Raw genomic sequence first — 21,295 nt, 5'->3', positions numbered from 1 at the left:
CTGACAGCAGACTCTCTGTGTCTAATGCATCTTTATATACATGAACAATAATCCTAAATGAACTTTTAAAAATATTTATTTATTTGTTTTGGCTGTGCCAGGTCTTATTTGCAGCATGCAGGCTTCTTAGTTGCAGCATGCGGACTCTTAGTTGCAGCATGCATGCAGGATCTAGTTCACTGACCAGGGATTGAACCCAGGCCCCCTGCATTGGGACTGCAGTCTTACCCACTGGACCACCATGGAGGTCCCCGTAAATGAATTATTTTTGAAATTTAGCTACATAGCTTATGTTCTCCTTTTCTATCTCTAAGACGTATCATTATATCAGAAAAACATAACTTTTGTCATCAGTAAACTATTCTGGTTCTAGATATGTGCAAATTTATAATCTAACATGCCTCAGTTATATTAACTTGGTTACTTTAGTGCAATTTTGTTTTAAATTTTAAGCTGTTCTCTTTACAGCGCCTTTTTTATAACAGTGGTTCTCTAGTTTTAGAGAATTGGCAAAAGAGCTTATAATATAGATTCCTGAGAACAAATACCAAACATACTGACTTGATAAATCTGGAATGTATTGTACACGCAAACACTTTGAGGGTACATGCACACTACTCCAGGAATCTATTTTTCTAAATTTCTGGAAGACCTTGATAGTCACCCGTGTAATAACATTTGGGATCTAAACATATCAGTTTGAGTCATTACTAAGCCCCTATATGGCAGCCCTACATGTAACTGTTCCATAAGAGATAAATGTCAAATATCACATAGTAATGACATACAAGCCCTTAAGTTTTTCCTCCTGTCTGTGGCAGGCTCTCATGCAGCCTAGATGAGAGATAATAGTACCCTATGTAATGAATCTGTTCAATTAAGAAGGCATTTTCAAGATCATAAAAAGATATTTAAAATTAAATCTACTATCCTACATACAAATAGGTTTCTATCTTCCTATATGCTAATCACAGTTGACATTGTGAGAAAAATAAAGAAAAAGCACAAGCATTTATGAAAGGTCTTTCAGATACTATTATATAATGTGGGGGAAAAAACTTAAGTGACTGTACAAGATTTTTAATCTTATGACCCCATTTGATAAATTAAAATCACAGCTCTCTCCCAGCATTACCCAAATAAAAAAGTTAGACAAGGACACTAGAAAAAAGAAAATTACAGGTCAATATCACTGATGAACATAGATGGAAACATCCTCAACAAAATATCAGCAAATTGAATTCAACAGCACATTAAAAGGATCATACACCATGATCAAGGGAGATTTATCTCAGAGATGCAAGGATAGTTCAATATATGCAAATCAGTAAATGTGATATACTCTATTAATAAAATGAAGAATAAAAATCATATGATCACTTCACTAGCTGCAGAAAGAGTATTTAACAAAATTCAACATCCTTCATGATAAAAACTCTCAACAGACTGGAGAGGGAACATACCTCAACATAATAAAAGCCATATATGACAAACCCACAGCTAATGTCATCCTCAACCATGAAAACCTGAAAGCTTTTCCTCTAAGATCAAGAACAAAACAAGTATGTCCACTCTCACTATTTCTATTTAACATTAGTACTGGAAATCTGAGCCAGAGAATCAGGCAAGAAAAAGAAACAAACTGTATCCAGATTGGCAAGGAAGAAGTAAAACTGTCTGTTTACAGATGACAGAATTTTATACTATAGAAAATCCTAAAGACTCCACCAGAAAACCTTTAGAATACAGAAATTCACTAAAGTTGGAAGATACAAAATCAATATACAAGAAACACTATACAAAACAAAAAACTGTACACTAACAACAAACTATCAGAAAGAGAAAATAAGAAAAGAAAACCTATTTACAATAGCATAAAAAAGAATAAAATATTTAGGAATAACTTTAACCAAGGTGGTGAAAACCTCTACACTGAAAACTATAAAACACTGGTGAAAGAGAATGAAAAAAGACATACAAAATAAGGAAAGATATTCCATGTTCATGGATTAGAAGAATTAATATTGTTAAGATGTCCATATTACCCAAAGTAATCTACAAGTTCAATTCAATACCTATCAAATTTCCAATGGCATTTTTCACAGAAATAGAACAGCAATCTAAAAATTCACATGGAACCACAAAAGACCCGAATAGCAAAAGCAATCTTGAGAAAGAAAAAGGTTGGAGGCATTACACTTTCTAATTTCAACTATACTATAAAGCTACAGTAATCAAAACAGTATGGTACTGGCATAAAACCAGATTCATAGACCAATGAAATAGTTTCAAAAGCCCAAAATTAAACCCACACACATATGTCCAGCTTATTTAACAAGAAAGCCAAGAATACTCAATGGAAAAGGACAGTCTCTTCAATATTGTGTTGGGAAAACTGGATATCCACATGCAAAAGAATGAAATTGAACTCCTATCTTACTCCACTTATAAAAATTAACTCAAAATGGATGAAGGACTTAAAACATAGCACCTGAAATCATAAAACTCCTAGAAGAGAACATAGGAGAAAAGCTCCTTGATACTGGACTATGCAACAGGTTTTAGATATTACACCAAAAGCTTGAGCATCAAAAGCAAAAAATAAATAAGTGAAACTATATCAAACTAAAAAGCTTCTACACAGCAAATGAATCAGTCAACAAAATGAAAAGGCAACCCGTGGAATGGGAGAAAATATTTGCAAACCGTCTATCTGACAAGGGGTTAATATCCAAAATATATAGGGAACTCATACAACTCAACAGCCAAAAAGCCAAACAATCCAATTAAAAAATGGGCAGAGGAACTAAACAGACACTTTTCCAAAGAAGACATACAAATAGTCAACAGGTACAGGAAAAGGTGTTCAACATCACTAATCATTAGGGAAATGCAAATCAAAACTACAGTGAGATATCACTTAACACGCGTTAGGCTGTCTATTATCAAAAAGAGATAACAGGGACTTCCCTGGTGGTCCAGCGGATAAGACTCCGCGCTCCCAATGCAGGGGACACGGGTTTGATCCCTGGTCAGGGAACTAAGATCCCACATCCCACATGCCACACGGCGCGGGCAAAAAAAAAAAAAAAAAAAAAAAAAAGAGATAACAAATGCTGGCAAGGATGAGGGGAGAAGGGAATCTGCACACAGTTGATGGGAATATAAAGTAGTACAACCACTAGAAAAACAGTATAAAGGTTCCTCAAAAAATTAAATATAGAACTATCTTATGAGCTAACAATCCCACTTCTGAGTATATATCCAAAGGAAATGAAATTACTATCTCAAAGTTCATGCAAGTTCATGCTCTATGTTCATTGCAACATTTTTTACAATAGCCAGGACATGGAAACAACCTAAGTGTCCGTGGATGGATGTATGGATTTTTTTAAATGTGGAATAAATATGTATACAATGGACTATTATTATTCAGCCTAAATAAGAAGGAAATCCTGCCATTTGCAATGACATGGATGAACTTGGAGGGCATTGTGTGAAATAAGTGAAATAAGTCACATAGAGAAAGAAAAATATTGTATGGTATCAATACGAGGAGAAAAAAAGATCCAACTCATAGAAACAGAGAGTAGAACGGTGGTTGTCAGGGGATGAGGGGTGATGAAAATAGGGAGAGGCTTGTAAAAGGGTATAATTTTTCAGTTTAAGATGAATAAGGTCATAGGATCTAAGTATAATACGGTGACTATAACTGATAACATTGTATTGTATAACTGAAATTTGCCTAGAGAGTATAACTTAACTGTTCTCACCAAAAAAGAAAAAAGAGGGGGAAAATAGGTGAATAAGTGAGGTGACAGATGTATTAATTAATGGTGATAAGGTGGGAAACTTTTCACAATGTATATCAAATCATGTTAAACATTTTAAATATATTACAAAATTATTGGTCAATTGTACCTCAGTAAGGCTGAGAAAAAAATCCCAGTCCTCTCAAGATACTGATGTCCCCAGTGAGAGTATCCCCTCACCCCAAAAATCACTATATAATTTGGAAATCTCACCTTCCTACTCCATCCAAGAATTTATCCAATTTTACATTCAGTAGTATACATGTGAAAGCAAGTTTTATTTGTAAGTTTCCATTTTTCAAATACAATCCATATTCTTTTCCTTCACCGGATTGTTTAAATGCTCTTGGGCAGCAGTAATTACGTAATCCCATAACAGGATTCCAAGATCTCTTTAACAGACTAACTTTAAAAGCTCATTGGACAAGGTTTTACTACCTATAACTTACATTGTCTCTTCTGCCTCAAAAAGGACAGGAAAAACATGGCATTACCCCTGCTCTATAGCCTGCTTTCTGAAAAGCTGTTGAGTTTATTTTTGATGATTTTCCTATGTTTGTACTTACATTTTCCTAATTTAGTTCCTTCAGTTTATTCTAAGGATTCCATCTACTCTGGAAACTTAGAGATTCACCCCTATTTACGTTTACAACAAACTTGCCCATTTACTCTTATGAATTTTTAAAAATAATGTTCAACCAGTGCATTACTTTTATCAGATTGTCTCCTAACATCTTACAAAGCTGTGGCAAGTCATCCCAAAGTGGAATAACTGGCTTTTCCACTGATTCATACCTCTGTTCTACTTTCCCTTTAAGTAATTCTGAACTTATGATGTAATTTTCTCACCTATGACTTCATCAGTGGAAATGACTAATCTTTTTGCCCTTTAAGAAGACAAGTTATAAAGATGTCTGAACCCTTTATCAGGAGAGAAAGATGGGATCTAAGCAAGTTAAAAATGACAACAATCAGAAATTCAGAGCTCACAAATAAATCCTGAATATCCTGAGAAGAGATTTGAGTCATGTATACTATATGGATATAGTCCCTAAACCCTGAAGTGAATTACAGTAAGTGCAATAAAGCTTTTGTGATCAAGTAATGTTGTTCTCTTAATTTTACTATATTTCAATAACTGGGATAGGACTTCCCTGGTGGTGCAGTGGTTAAGAATCCGCCTGCCAATGCAGGAGACACGGGTTCAAGCCCTGGTCCAGGAAGATCCCACATGCCGCGGAGCAATTAAGCCCGTATGCCACAACTACTGAAGCCTACGCGCCTAGACCCTGTGCTCCGCAACAAGAGAAGCCACCGCAATGAGAAGCCCACGCACCATAACTAGAGAAAGCATGCGCACAGCGACAAAGACCCAATGCAGCCAAAAATAAATAAATAAATTTATTTAAAAAAAATAACTAGGATAATTACATAAGGTACTTCAGATAATTTGTTTTGCACCTGATTTTCTTGTTCAGATATTCATTCATATTATTCTTTCAGAAATTTTTATGTTTTATATCAAAAGATTCATAGAACATATTCAGAACAGCCTTGTCAGTGAGAAATTAAAGCATTAGTCTAGCAATAAAGATGAAATAGGTTTTACTGTATATAAACCTAATATAGGTTAACATAAAAAGTAAACATAAATAGAAAGATAATTACTTTAATTCAATATTTCTATCACATTCAACCTATACATATACTGCTTACCTATATTTTGCTACAAAAATTAGTTCTGGTTGAAAAGTTACAGGTAAGCAGATTGTAGCATATCTCTGGTTTGTCTCCTTTATCACTATTCTGAAGGCTTATTTCTTGAACCGTTTACATGGTTATCAGCTTCCCAAAGTACAGATACAGTGACCTCAAACAAGTAAATTCACTTTCATAGGGAAATGGCTTTGCATTCCCTTTAAGAACAGAAAACATATATTCAGTAAAACTATCAACCCCCTAATCCTATCCTAGTATTTATAGGAGTCACATATTTTGTCCTGGAGATTTTTTAGTAGCAGGTAGAGGGGAAGAAGGGGGGCTATAGCTACAATTTTATGATCCTTTATGTAGTCCCTTTAGTCTCTAACAACAAATAATTGAGAAATAGCCACAGTGGTTACGAATTTAAGGAGAAAAAAAAATACTTTATATTACCTAAACTTACTTAAATCTACCCATATCCAAATTATTTGTCACTAACAACTAGAGTTATTATACAATCACCTTCTTCATGAATGGGTTACCCTTAGGATTAGTCATACCACGTAGATCACTCGCTTCTGCCAACTTTCACTTCCACTTCCTAGTGATCTACTGTTCCTGCATTCTCAACTACCCTATATTCTCAACTACTCTGTGGCACCGATCAAGGTGAAAAACTAGAGGAACAGTGCTATGGAGATCATAACAAGGTCATACTCCCTGTAGCTAAGGTCTCACTCCTTCAATGATAACAGAAGGTGACCATGCATATTAGTCTCAATCTATTAGCTCACACTTTATTGGATTAATATATCTAGTGCTATATTATCCTTTAAGTTATCTACTTTTGAAAACATTAATTTTACTGAGGTTCTATGAGGTGTTTATTATATTGTTGTATTACCCAATTGTTTTTATTCTTAACAACCTCAGGAGGCAGGTATATTTAACTTATTTTACTCATGACCAAAGAAAGACTTAATTTATCCATTTTTCTCAAGGTGAAGCAGCTAACTAGGTTTCTTTGGTTCATAATTCATAATATATTATTACTCATAAATATTAATAACATTCTAAATCCATCTTTTAAAAAAATTTTATTGGGGTGTAGTTGCTTTACAATATTGTGTTAGTTTATACTGTACAGCAAAGTGAATCAGCTATATGTATACATATATCCCCTCTTTTTTGGATTTCCTTCTCATTTAGGTCACCACAGAGCACTGAGTAGAGTTCCCTGTGCTATACAGTAGGTTCTCATTAGTTATGTGTTTCATATATATAGTATCAGTAGTGTATATATGTCAATCCCAATCTCCCAATTCATCCCACACACCCCTTCCCCCTTGGTATCCATATGTTTGTTCTCTGCGTCTCTGTTTCTATTTCTGCTTTGTAAATAAGATCGTCTCTAGCAATTTTTTCAGATTCCGCATATATGCATTAATATACGAGATTTGTTTTTCTCTTTCTGCTAATTAGGTTTCTAAAGCTAATGCACCTTCTCTTAGAAAGGTCTCCCTCCCTGTATCAGACTGTAAAAGTTTTCCAAAAGACAGAATGAATAGCTTAGAGACAAGGTGAAAGCTGCCATGTTCTTCCATATAAACAGGGGTGTATAGTATAGAGAAGCATGTGCCCACTTTTTTTTTTAGTAATTTCATAGAAGACAAAACTTGACCACATTTGTCTTTAGTAATGTTTAGCTCAAAGTCTTACTGTCAAATGGCTTTTTCTTCAAATGAAAAAACAATGTGGAGAAATTTTGGCAGAAAATGTACTATAATCATGAAGATGAAAATGATGACTTTTAACTACTATAGGCACAGAAGTAAAAGAATTATTGCCATGTTAAAGTGATAAAAGCACAATATCTAAAAACATACTTATTAAAATAAAGGCAGCTTTAAATATACCCATCCTCTAGACAGTTTATAACATGTTAGTGTAAAACTTAGGGACATTTATATTTTCTCAGTTTTTTTTCCTTAGATAAGTAAATTTCCTTCTCTTTACAACTCTTCTGTTTCCTGGTTTAGGAGTTAGTTTTCTTAAAAGCCTCCTGCTAGCAGCTGAAGAGTACCTTTCTTTGCTGGTGGTTCATCTTGTTGAAGTTCAATTTCATTTAATCTTTTTCTTCCTGAATAGGTTTTAGTTTTGCTGTCCTTAGACATTTCAATCATTTCATTACAAACCAATTTATTGTTTATTATTAAAGTAGATGTATCAGCATTGTCCTAAAGTAAAATAAATTAAAATTAGTTCACATATAGAAAGCTATAATACATTTAAGAACTATATAAATTATGATTCAATACTGTATCATAAAAATTTTATTTTCAAGTTTATTGAAACATTTTCTAAGTTATTTCTTAAATCTCACCCTAAAATAACCAATGGCTCTAGGAAGTGAGCAATATTAACTAACTTGTACATTCACTAAGGACAAAAAAAAACTTGTTAAGTGTGCAGTTTCACCCCGATACTAAAAACAAATTCATCTTTAGATTTTCTAAGGGAATCAGGTGGGTTAGAGACTTATTTGCAGATAACCACAGAACCCTAAAACACTTACCCTAAGTCATAAACAAAATGTGCTTTGAAAAGAAAAATATGAAAACACTATGACAAAATTGTTTCTTATAGGTACTTTTACTTAAAATCTTGAGGAATCTTGAGTAACTGGAGAAACTCATCAATTGTTTTACAACCAAAGCTTCTCAAAGTAACAATGTCTTTGTTAGTTTGTTCACAAGTCGCAGAAAAGGTTCTAGCCTTAGCTTCTAGCTTATGTATATCAAAGATACACAGTCTACACACTGCTTTAAAAGTGAACTCCTAGCACCACCTCCCATGACACCACCTTCAGAGCTCCGGTGGCAACATGCATCCGTGAGCCTACCCCTGGGCTGCCTACCTGAGGCCCACCTCTACCCACAGTCCTGTATATGAGCCAAGCAAACAGGATGTCTCTGGGCCCTTGTCCCCAGCGGGCTGGACAAGGGCTGCCCACCAACCTGGCTCCATCAACCTTTCATGACCAAATGATAGTTGGCAAGCTCTGCTACCCAGTCCCTCTGCTACCTCCCACCCTACCATCTGGCAAAGGATGGACCCTCTTCTGTGCATTGACTACCTGTGGAGATGTGACCAAGTAGTGTGAAATGCATGTTTAGCAAATGTTAGGTACTGTATTTGAACCAATAAATGTGAATCCTTCTGCAGGTGGAAACAAACAAACAAAAAAAACCAAAAAAAATGAGTTCCTAGTTTATCTAGATGATAAAAGCCATTTAGATTTTTATTTTTTAAGGCAAAGACTATGCCTCCCTAAAAGGACAGCAGAAGAAAAGGTACCCAGAAAGAGGAAGGGTGAAACCTTAGCAGTTAAGTGTATGTTTATAAAGTAATTAAAAGTATGGTAAAGGCAGAGATTTTTTTAAAAGCAGAGATTAATTAAATCCCTACATACTGGTAGCAATCCATTTTTGGGGGGAAAAAAAACTATATGAGAAAACAAAACATCATTTTACATCGTAAAATCAGCAAATGTTCTTAAGAGACATAGATAAAATGACTTTAAGTCAAAAAGTAATGCATTATTACAAAAAAAAAAAAAAAAAAGCAAAGTCCTTTTAGATATCCCTAAACAAAGGATATCATAAAGAACAACCTACATGCTTTTTCACAATTAGTCCCTTGGTGTCGCTGATAAATGACAAAATCCTGGGGTAGAGGGATCAGACCTCTGACAAACTTTGAGTTTTCAAACAGACCATGACAATTTCAAGTTGTCTCCTCTTCCACTCTCAGACTTATCATAATCACCTAGTCATTTTTTTCCTCCTTCAAATTATACAATCTTCACCAAGAAAATCCATCCTCCACAAATCTCAGTTATTCAAAGGAATGTTTTCTGCCTAGGGTATGCTTGGTAGGAAGGATGCTAAAGAACCATGCAAAACAAACTTTTAATCATTAAGAGTCTGCTTTCAAAACAACCTTTGGAACAGTGACCCTAGATCAACAGTTAATCAACACCATGAGGTTAAGTTCTCTTAACCCTAGGCAAGTTATTTGACACCTCCATAAAAATAAAAAATAACAGTATCTACATCATAAGATTGTTCTGAGATTTAAACAAGTAAATATATGTAAAGAACTTAAGAGTTCATAGTAAATGTTCTATAAAAATGGATACATATAAAAGTCTCAAAGAGCTACCAGCCAAGTTGGTTTTGTTTTGGTTTTGATGTAGGAGAGACATTATGGGGTACTACTGTACTTTCTACTTTACATAGTTTAGTATAGCTGAATTTTTACAACTAGCAGCTATTTTTGTAACTAGAAAAAATAAAGGAAAAGGAAAAGATCACGAATTGTGTAAACAATAACTGTAATGTCTTGTACTAAGTACATTATTTTGGTTACCTTTTTAAGTACTGGGTATTAGATACCAAGATCTTGAATTATTTATATCTGATCATATCTTAAAATATTCAGTTCTTTAGAAGGACAAATGTAAGTTAAGAGAAGGTCAGGAAAAATATTAAGTTTAGAATTTTAAATTCACTTCACCTCTATGTATACCTGCAATTTCATATTTGTATCTATCAATGTCAAATTCATCTACAACCGTTTAGAGTAATTATCTGATCTGAAGGTACAAAGTGCTAGAGATTTTCAGGATTCCAATGCTGCACACTGCTCAGGCCATATCCTAAATTTTAGAACACTCAGTAACTTCAGACAAAATAAACACCATTTAAATATATCTAACCAACACAATAAACCTAGTAAAAGAATGACATAGATCTGTATGTGCTGCCATACAATTATCTCTAAGATGTCTTCTAAGGGAAGAAAGCAAGACACAGAACTACAATCCCATTTGTACAAATTTTTTTAAAAGTGTGTTTGCTTCATATATATATATATACACATACACACACACACACACACACACACACACACACACACACACACACACACCTTTTCTGGAAAGACTAAAGAAACTTTCCAGAGGCCATCTTTGGAAAGAGGTATGAGGGTGAAGGCACTTATGCTCATCAATTTTTTTTATCACATTCATTTATTACTTTATTTTTAAAATAGACATACCTAGTCATAATTCATGCTGCTTATTTTACTTAATTATTAATTTCCTTATCAAGACAAAATAAAACTTAAAAGTATTACCTTAATAGACTTCTCAAGCTCTTGAACCAATGAATTTAAATTAATTTCTGATTCTGAAAAAATAAGAATATTAAAAATGAATATCTAAGCACCTAAAAAAATATATCACTGAATAATCATGAAACATAAGCTGCTATAGTAGACGCTTTATTGTTATACTCAGGAAAAAGGATTTTCACAGCACTAGAAGCACACAAGCACTTAGCTACAAATTCTACCACCAGAGAGTAATGTTTCTGAAAAAGCCACTTTCAAAACTTAGGGTAAAAATGAAACACGTATGCTCAATAGTAAAAAATTTCTGGTATAATGTCAGAAAAGAATTAGCTGGTACCTTTCTGATACACTTCAGAATGAGACATCACTTACCTGTTATTTTCCACCCATCTTGTTTCACACAGAAAAGGGCAGAGTATTTCATCTAACACTTGAAACTCAGATGTGACAAACCATATATATATATATATATATATATATATATACACACACACACATATATATACATATATATATTTATATTTATATAAATATAAATATATTTATATTTAAGTAAATATATAATATATATATAGACAAAATTTACAGCTATACAATTTCCTATGAGATTTCTTAATTTGCTGATAAAGCTGTACTTAGTTTTTGGTGTTTTTTGAGAAGCCTGTTTTCTAGTAACATTGGTCTAAAAGTAAAGAAAAGCAAAAAAATATTTGTACTAGTAAGTTACTATAAACTCATACAAATGGTAAAATATTAAATACATTACCGCCATCATTTTCTGGTCACTTGGTAAATAAGCTGCATAAATCTCATACTTACCAACTGTTTTTTAATGAATTTATAACATCTACATAGGGGTAAAATACATCCACTTACCATTTTCTCTCTTTTTTAACTCTTCCTGGGTTTTGGTTAATTCTTCTTTGGTTTTAGCTAATTCAGCTTTAACTTGATTAAACTTTAATTCTAAACAAGCAATAGCTTCCTGGGGGTCAGCAAGAGATGCAATACATAAGTGAGCAATTTCAGCCTGTTTCTTAATATCAGTGACATCATCTTGAAGAGAACCAATAATATCTTCAATTCCTACATAATTCTGTCCTTCCTAAAAATAGCAAAATCCACATACCTAATGTTAACAGTGGCTTTCACTATTTCAGTGTGGTATCATCTGATTGAGATAGTTTTAAAAATAAACAGCAAAAAAATTCACAACTTTAAATTTTAAAATAGATTATATAGAACTACCTCCAATTATGAAAAAGTTGTGCTCCATTACTCACTTTCTGTTCTATGGAACATGAAACATTATGTGTCCCTGACATAGTTTGGGATTTGGTGTGAATTATGAAACTGGAAATTTGTTTCCTGCGCTAGCTGAAAAAAGCCTTTGAAGGCTCATTATATAACTGAAAGTATACCTGAACTAGGTAATCGTAATTGTTCTGTAATGACTTATCATAGTTTATGACATTGTTTTTATGGAGGAATAATGTTTCAGGTATACTTTCAGTTATATAATGAGCCTTCAAAGGCTTTTTTCGGCTAGCGCAGGAAACAAATTTCCAGTTTCATAATTCACACCAAATCCCAAACTATGTCAGGGACACATAATGATGGTTTGAAAGCAAGAGCCTGGACATCACCATCCCAGACCCCCTGAACTGAGTAATTAAAAAGCAAAGGAAAACAAAAACAAACTTTCCAAAAAGATGAGATTAATTTCAGCTTCAGTAGGAGCAGCAGGAAAGAATGTTTCCTCAACAGTAGGGAATGGTCAGTCAGCCAAGCAAGAGTGATCTTTCTATATATAAATATTTTTGTTTTAATCAGAACAGAACTAAATGACCCTTTAGGTCTCTCAGCCATTTAAAATTCTTTAAGTTTAAGACAAATCTGAGAGGGGTATCCCATAATCAGACAAAAAGGTATCTACCTACAATCAACACAATGACTTAATCAACACCAGACTGAGATATAAATGTAACAGATATATATTTTTATAAGTTCAATAGCTATATTTAAACTATTTGTGCTTACATTCTTAACAAAGCATGCTTAATTATAATAAAGCTACATATTAAGTTTTTTGTTTTAATTCTAAAGTATATTAATATTTCTCATCATTGATGTGGTATACTAAATCCTGGTACCTAAACCTCATGGATTTAATATTTCAGTTAACATACTTCAGTTTCAGCTTTCACGGCATGATCTTCATTGTTTGGTTCTTCTTGAGTGTCACATTTACCAATCAAATCCTTGAAGATAGCCAAACGACATTCAGCATTTTCTTCTAATATCTCTCGTTCCTGAAGGAGAGTTTCCCTTCATAACAGAAATTAATCCCATTAAGAAACAGAAAAAGCACTACTTCGTGCTTTTATTTTAAATTTCTAAGATTAGGTACATTATAAATTAAAAGTCAGTTTAAATAATCATTCATGTATAATTCACAATCACCATGGGGATTAGTAACAGCTATTTTCAAGCCTGCATGAAGGTCAGAATTCAGAAGTCACCTAATATAAAATAAAAAGCCAAAAAAAAAAATTTAAACAAGTAAATAAAACTCCCAATTTTTACCAGGACATGAACGAAAAAACTTACTTAAAGTCAGCTTCCCGTTGAGCCAAATACTGAGTAAACTCCTGTGTAACTTCTTCACGGATTTTAAATTCCAATGTTAACTTTTCTTTTCTTTCATTTATTAGTTTTTTTTTCAAGTCTTCTATTAAATCCAAAAGTTTCTAAAATATAAATATTAAAATTCTAATTAAAAAAACAAATATATTCCAAGAGAAAGACTGTCCAAGTGTTCAAAAATAAAACTTTTTCCATTTAGATTGTAATTATGCACCCTTTTATTAGAGATGATATTTTCACTGAAAATTGTGTATTTGCAGAGATTCACTAATCTGAAAAATCAAGCACGCCTCTCCACGTTTTAGAAACAGATATACAGTAATTCAAATGTCTCACTGTCTAGCTACACAAAGAAAGAAGAGAAAATAAAATTTGAGCATCTATTATCTACCAGAAACTACTCTGGGGAGTTCATATTTTATTTCATTTAATCCACACAACCCTCTGTAAGCTTGGTAGCAGCATCCACATTTCTTAGGTGGAGAAAGTAAAGACCAAGTCTGTGGTACATGCTTAAGTTTGAGTTTAAAATTAGTCTGTCAAAATATAAAGTTGAAGTATTATATGGAGTAGTTACTAAGAACCCCCAAACACGTTCCAAAATGACAAAGAGAATGTTACATAACTTAACCTATTGGGGACTTCCCTGGTGGTGCAGTGGTTAAGAATCCGCCTGCCAATGCTGGGGGCACGGGTTCGAGCCCTGGTCCGGGAAGATCCCACATGGCGCAGAACAACTAAGCCCATGTGCCACAACTTCCGAGCCTGCACTCTAGAGCACGTGAGCCACAACTACTGAGCCTGCGCTCTAGAGCCCGCGAGCCACAACTACTGAGGCCGTGCGCCTAGAGCCCGTGCTCCGCAACAAGTGAAGCCACCGCAATGAGAAGCCCACGCCACAACTAGAGAAAGCCCGCGCACAGCAACAAAGACCCAACACAGCCAAAAATAAATAAATAAATAATAAAATAAATTTTTAAACTTATCCTATTGGGCTTTTATAACTATTCAAATGTGAGCAACAACTCTGTCTTTGAAAGCACATACATAATTAATCATGTAATACAGACAATGAACAATAAGGCAATTACAACTTGACATCATAGCCAGTATAGATATGTAATAAATTATAGCATTCAAGAAAAAAGCCTAATATTCTTTTTCAAGGTTTTTGATTAAAGTTTCTCAATAATAAATTAATAAACTCTCTCAAAGTCACAGATCTTTCAGTTTTTCGATTTTGTATTTGAAAATATTTCTATAGATATCCTGACTTTGAAATTCTGCTTCTAAGAACTTATACTGAGGAATTAATTATATAATAGGACCCAGCGTTTTGGCTGTAAGAATGGTCACTGTGTTTTTTGCAACAGTGAGTGGTTGTATGTAAATAAAGAAAAAGTGAAACCCAGCTCAACAGTCAAAGAGATGGGTTCAACTATGGTACCATCATACAGTAAACTACTGTAATGAATTATGATGACATATTTATAATTCATACTTTTCACAATTTATTTTTAAGTGAAGAAAATTAGGTTACAATATTATAATGTATAGTAAAAACCTACTAACGTGAGCAGTAGATTAGAGAGAGATTTATATTTAATTATTTTCCTCTTTTTCTTTTTCTAGATTCCACCAAGATTATATAATACTTTTATAATTTTGAATAACCACAGACTTTCCCACTGTTTAAAATAATAAATGATAACTACTGAAGAAGAAATGTGGGAGACTTAGAGAAATCTGCATGAATGTGGGAAACCTTGGAAAATTGGTTTCTTTCAATAATTCTCAACAACAATTAGTTTTCTATCATTGTTAGCATCTGACAAAGTTTTCGGTGAAAAAAATTCTGGTTGGTTAGCCTAATTAAATGAATTGTAAGTGTAAATATGCTAATATCAATATATTTCATAATGATCTTTAATACAATCCTCTAATTAAAATGCTAATAATGTAAAGCATGCAAAGTCTATAATCATTTTTTAAAATATTAGGAAAAAACCTCGATTAAATTTTAATTTTAAAGTACCTAGTCATAAAATAAATAAATAAATAAAAATAAAGTACCTAGTCAACATTATAAGATATGCATTTACACTATATAATCCTTTATAAACTACACTATTTTTCCCTAATAAATTCTGAAATTCTACTAACATTTTAAGTTTAATGGATATTCTATATAAACTTCAGTTTTGAGAAGATCAATAAAACCTAAAATAGGACTATTAACGGCTCATTTTGTCACTGAAGGAAGTACTACATTACAGAGATCCAAGGTAAACAAGGTCCAATCACATAGTAACCAGATTAACTGAGAATAGTGGCATCTGAAGCTTTCATTTTCATTTCCAAACAACACAGGCACAACTATAGCTTTCAGGGACACTGAAATAAACTATTAAAATGAGAGTACTTAACTCAATACATCATCCATCTACTTAGACTTCTACAGTCCAAAAGAGTACTATGATGTCAGATGTGGCAATACCACTGAAGCACATCCATGAGCACAGGATTACTAGTGTTCCTGTGACGCTGGTAAGAATACTCCATGTATACATATGTAATAGTTATGACCAGTTAATGAGGGGAACTGGTACTGTGGACATGATCTACATTTCAGGATTAATAACAACTTAAATATATGTGTGAATTGTATTTGGACAGAGGATAAAAGAACTGCGCAGCACTGGGCTTCCCTGGTGGTGCAGTGGTTAAGAATCTGCCTGCCAAGGCAGAGGACACCGGTTCAAGCCCGGATCCGGGAAGAGCCCACGTGCCACGGAGCAACTAAGCCCGTAAGCCACAACTACTGAGCCTGTGCTCTAGAGTCTGTGAGCCATAACTACTGAGACCGCGCGCCTAGAGTCCATGCTCCACAACAAGAGAAGCTACGGCAATAAGCCCACACACCACAACTAAGAGTAGCCCCCGCTCGCCGCAACTAAAGAAAGCCCGCGTGCAGCAACCAAGACAAAACGCAGCCAAAAATAAATTAATTAATTAAAAAAAAAAAGAACCACCATTAAATCTTATTTGTTTACCATAAATACAAGACAACCAAATAATTTTTGTTTTTGAATAAATAGGATAATCAGTACTGGGCAGACATTTTGCACAATTGTACTTAAGACTGCAAAGTAAAAGTTTGGTGGAGTATGCTAAAATCACTGGGTGAAAGGATAGTGGGGAACAAGATATTCACATGGTGTCAAAGCATCTTCACAGATGATACGCTTTTACAATGAAGAGAGATCTAAACACAAAACCTTAGCCAAATGAGCAAAATTTAGCATCACCAAAAATGGGGAAATCAGACATCAGCTGCCTCCTGATGTGATGTAATGGGAAATTCACAACTTCACCTATATAATAGGCTTATCTAAAGTGTTAAACCTGAATCAGGAAGTAATAAGACAGATTCAGACTGGAGACACTCTACAAGACAACTCACCACAATTTTTCAAAAACATCTACACTAGATTAGAGATTAACTAAAGAAACATGATAATCAAAAGCAATGTATTAACTTTGGTTGTAGATCAATAACAAAGTGGCTATAAAGGAAATACTGACCACTGGATAAATCTCAATATGGACGATAAAACATTACGTTATTGTATCAATGTGAAATTGCTTAGGTATGAAAATGGTCTTTTGATCATGAGGAAAATGTCCACGTTCTTGGGAAACATGCTGAAGTAGTTATTTGTAAGGTGTCATTATGTCTGCATCTTGTTTTCAAATGATACACCAAAAAGATGTGTATTCACACACTCACAGAAAGAATTAAAGTAAATACGATAAAATGTTAACAACTGGCAGATTCAGGTGAAGTGCAAATGTGTATTCATTGTATTATTCTTTCTGTGGATGTGAAAATTTTCAAAACATGAAGATGAAAGACAAAATTAGTGTATTGTTAAAAAAATGAGAGAAACAGCCTTAAGAATTATTAACCCTAACTTCAGAATAATAAATAAGCCAACTTTAGAAGTATGAGTTCTTAATACATACTCTCTTCTCCTCATGGCTACTGAAAGCCTTATCATCCTCTAATGTTTTATCTAGATCTTCATCAGTAAATTCACTTTCCACATTTTGCTTTTCTTCAGCTTTCTCTAGATCCTCAACCAAATCTTCATCTTCCACCACGTCTTCTAGACTATTTTCCCATGAAATTGTGGATCTCTTTTCATTTAGTATTTTATTATCTGAACTATTAATATCTAGTGATACATCTTGAGAAGATTTGGCAGGTCCAAATGATTTCTCTTGAGAGGAATTTAAAGTGTCTGGAACACAAACCTGTTAAAATATTCAATGTAACTTTTAAAACAGAAAAGGCAAGAACTGTCCACACAAAACAAAAATTTTATAAATTTAAGTCAAATGACAACTTGAGAATTAAAAAATAAAAACAATGCAAACAAACATGCAAGAAGGAATTAGCATCCTTAAATAAATATTTGATAAGAAAAAAGCCAATTACACATGTATACTCTAGATAAATTTACTTTCCTGGGTTAAGTTCTTAGTATCAATACTATTCCTAGCAGGGGGGTTCCTGATTAGCCACTAAATGAACCAGATGGACAGCAGAGCTGACAATTTGCTGCAAGAATTACTCGAAATTTGTAATGGGTAAGTTTGTTACTGAGGTCATTTTACTCTTAAGCAGGGGTTACTTTCAATATTTTTCCTATGTCCTACTACTTGATCAAGTATTACATTTTAAATTTTCAGTTATTTTCTAGGTTTAGAGCTAGTGCAAAATGTGTTAACTACTCCGAGAAAAAAATAATTAATACTCTAATGATAAGAAGCTTAATAAATTGTGCAGAAATTTAATTATATTTACTTTTTGTGCAATGGCTGAGAACTTCAACACATTGAGTGTCTCATCGTAGGCAAGAAAACATTGGCTGATGTTGACAATCATACATATTTTCCCTTTACCGTTGAAAAAACTTTGAAAATAGTGGGTCAGTTTACTTTCCCGGAAAGGCACATGCTGTTGAAACCTACGGAAAAATTTTTCAAAAAACTGTAAGTTAAAACATATCTCATGAAGTCAGGATGCTGATAAATTTTACAAAGAAATAATATAGCTATCATGGACTTAAATTCTAGGTTAGTAATTAGTTCCACCCATAATAATCATTTTCTGTTTATTCATGTTGTTTTCTTTAAATACTACTACTAGTTATAATAGTAATTCTAATACTAGGCAAAATGTAAAGAAAGTCACATTGAATTGGGTTGTGTTTTCTAGTGTAGGCCAATTACGCAATATATACACCTTAACTAGAAATGGTACAGGCTGATTCATAATTAATGCAGAAATCTACCACATCTAGAAAAACAGAATGCATTAATAAGAATAACGTGGTTTTAGATGCTAAACCAGCATCATCAGAAGCTTACTATCCAAGATGTCTGTTGATATATATTTGCTATGGAAAATATTGTGTTTACTTGATGAGCCACTGGCATTGACTGACATTTTTTTTTTATTTCTATCATTTTTTTTATCCAAGATTTCTAAGTAATTTTAATTACAATCCATATATAGTCATAAGAAGTGAAAAACAAGAGAACTTTCTAAAACCAGCAAAGCTGAAGGGTCTAAATATTGTAATACTTAATATGCTAATAACATGTTCAGCAACTCTTACTTTGACTTTTCACTGTTCTTCAAAACATTGATACACTTTCCCAGAGTCAATAAAGAAGTGTTGATGTTCCCAGTCTCTCTTAACCTTTCACCTTCATTCTGTGTCTTCATGCTTCGTTCTGAACCAGCAAGATCACATAAAGACAATCTAAAAAAAAAAAAAAAAAAAACTAAAAAATTCTTCAAAACAAAACAATTCAGAATAATTACAATTTAAAGAATGCTCAACTTACTCACTGACTCGCATTACACGAGGCATTTCCGATTCTTCAATCTGTAATACTCTAATAGTGAATACGCTGTGACTAAAAGAAGTAAAGAAAGATCAAATATTATCGTTCACTTTTAATTTCTGCATTCTAAATAGGAGACAAGCATCTAAATCAACATCTATTTATATCCTAATACTAGCCATAGCTCCAGCACTGCATTCTCCAACTAGCTGTCAGATATTTCAATTCAGTGCTCCACTATCATCTACATACCACCCAACTACCTAAAACCAAATATCTTATCTTTCTTGCACTTAGCCCCAAATCCTTCAAACCTATTCCTCTTCTTATTTCTATTAATGAAATCATTTATAATAAAGTCTCAATTTGCTTGCAGAGATATTACTAGTTAAAATGGTATTATTTACAGCTAATCTACTTTGAATATATACCTAAAGCAAAGTATACATCTGGCCTAAATACAGGCTTATCTGGATTATATATTACCTTCACTCCACACATGGGGGACAGGGTTCTTTCCCCCTTAAGAGAAAACCTGTTTTACGTATAAACTTAAACTTATTTTCTTTTGTCTCTCATCCACCAATCCCTTCCATCAAAAACATCCTTCCTTTTTCTTTAGCTATGCAAAAACATGTATCATACATATATGATATATGATATGTATATCACATATCATATATGATACATCATATGTATATCATGTATCATATATCATAAACATTAAAAAAAATCCTTCCTTAGCCCTTTGAGATTTTGGCCCAACTCAGTATGCATACAGTGTCTGTGTTCATGGGGTAAGTAGGAAAAACACAGAGAAAAGTCCACCGTTACAGGTAACTAAAACACTGAGCTTAGATATTCACATACAGAAAGAGTAAAAATACCTCAGACTGAGTGTAAATTAGTAAATCTTACGTTAGAACAAGAAACAGTCCTGATAATCTTATGTGTTTAGTGCTCTTCAGTTTACAGAATGTTTTTATGCCTATGAATTCATTTAATATATCAGAGAACCTACTGTCCACTTTAATCTTAAATTAGTTGTGTTTAAATTAGCACACCTCAGGCTTACACCACAGGGTTTACTCCTTACCTTCTACTCGAAGCATTGTTCAGTTTTGTGAAAGCAACACTCTGGTGCTTTATTCCTAGTTTTAAAAGTCTATATGCTTCTTTGGAATCAGATACTTGAACCCACTGTAGATCTTTAAAAAATAAAGAGGACACATATCAATTTATAAAAACACAGCATTTGCAGTACAATGTAATCTCTTTGAAGATATGTAATCTCTTTCCCAAAGACATATAATAAAATCTTTCTTTTAATAACACGCCCTAGGTATAGTCAACTCAGCTATTCCATACTCCATTAGAAAAGAATTACATAAGGGACTTCCCTGGTGGTGTAGTGGTTAAGAATCCGCCTTCCAATGCAGGGGACGTGGTTTCGATCTCTGGTCGGGGGACTCAGATCCCACACGCCATGGCGCAACTAAGCCCGCACACTCTAGAGCCCACACGCCACAACTAGAGAGAGGCCCACGCGCTGCAATGAAGATCCCGCATGCCACAACTAAGACCCAATGCAGCCAAATAAATAAATAAATAAATATAAAAAAAGAAGTATGCAAGAAGAGGATATTATAATGATTTTCCAGTACTTAAGTAGTACAAACACAGAAAGTAAATGTTCTTCAACAGAATCTGCCAAAGGGAAAATTAAAAATAGGTAAGATTCCTTAGAATTAGACATCCAGAAAAAAAAAAAAGACAAAATACATTACAGATTAAACCTAGAAAATTACCTAGCTATGAGACATTATAGACTGCAATTCATTTGTGAGTCATGAAGTCAAATTTATTGAGTCACAACTAGCGTATTGTGAAAATGAAGTACAATATAGAAAACAACGAAGTGCATTCCTTGTAGTAAGGTAAGTATAATTAATGAAACTTTTCAATTGTATATATGTATATATATACATATGCAGGTACAGGATCATGATGTTATTAAT

The 21,295-nt window shown here is 33.4% G+C and overlaps 1 protein-coding gene across 5 annotated transcripts in view; it reads right to left on the bottom strand.

Annotated features, from left to right (window-relative positions):
- Positions 1-21,295, bottom strand: part of KIF20B (kinesin family member 20B) — a 74,738-nt gene that overhangs the window by 35,858 nt on the left and 17,585 nt on the right. For all 5 annotated transcript variants that reach the window (XM_082673319.1, XM_082673318.1, XM_082673320.1 and 2 more), the window contains exons 9-18: positions 20,374-20,485; positions 19,278-19,349; positions 19,046-19,192; positions 18,229-18,391; positions 17,385-17,675; positions 13,323-13,462; positions 12,902-13,040; positions 11,589-11,697; positions 10,716-10,768; positions 7,600-7,753 (exon numbers count right to left, since the gene is read on the bottom strand). In XM_082673319.1, coding sequence (XP_082529445.1) covers positions 7,600-7,753; positions 10,716-10,768; positions 11,589-11,697; positions 12,902-13,040; positions 13,323-13,462; positions 17,385-17,675; positions 18,229-18,391; positions 19,046-19,192; positions 19,278-19,349; positions 20,374-20,485 — 1,380 coding nt within the window. The remainder of the gene's footprint in view (positions 1-7,599; positions 7,754-10,715; positions 10,769-11,588; positions 11,698-12,901; positions 13,041-13,322; positions 13,463-17,384; positions 17,676-18,228; positions 18,392-19,045; positions 19,193-19,277; positions 19,350-20,373; positions 20,486-21,295) is intronic.

This window comes from Grampus griseus, assembly GCF_964374135.1.
Source record: "Grampus griseus genome assembly, chromosome: 16".
NCBI classification, from domain to species: Eukaryota; Metazoa; Chordata; class Mammalia; order Artiodactyla; family Delphinidae; genus Grampus; species Grampus griseus.
This window is presented reverse-complemented; position numbering and strand designations above follow the sequence as displayed.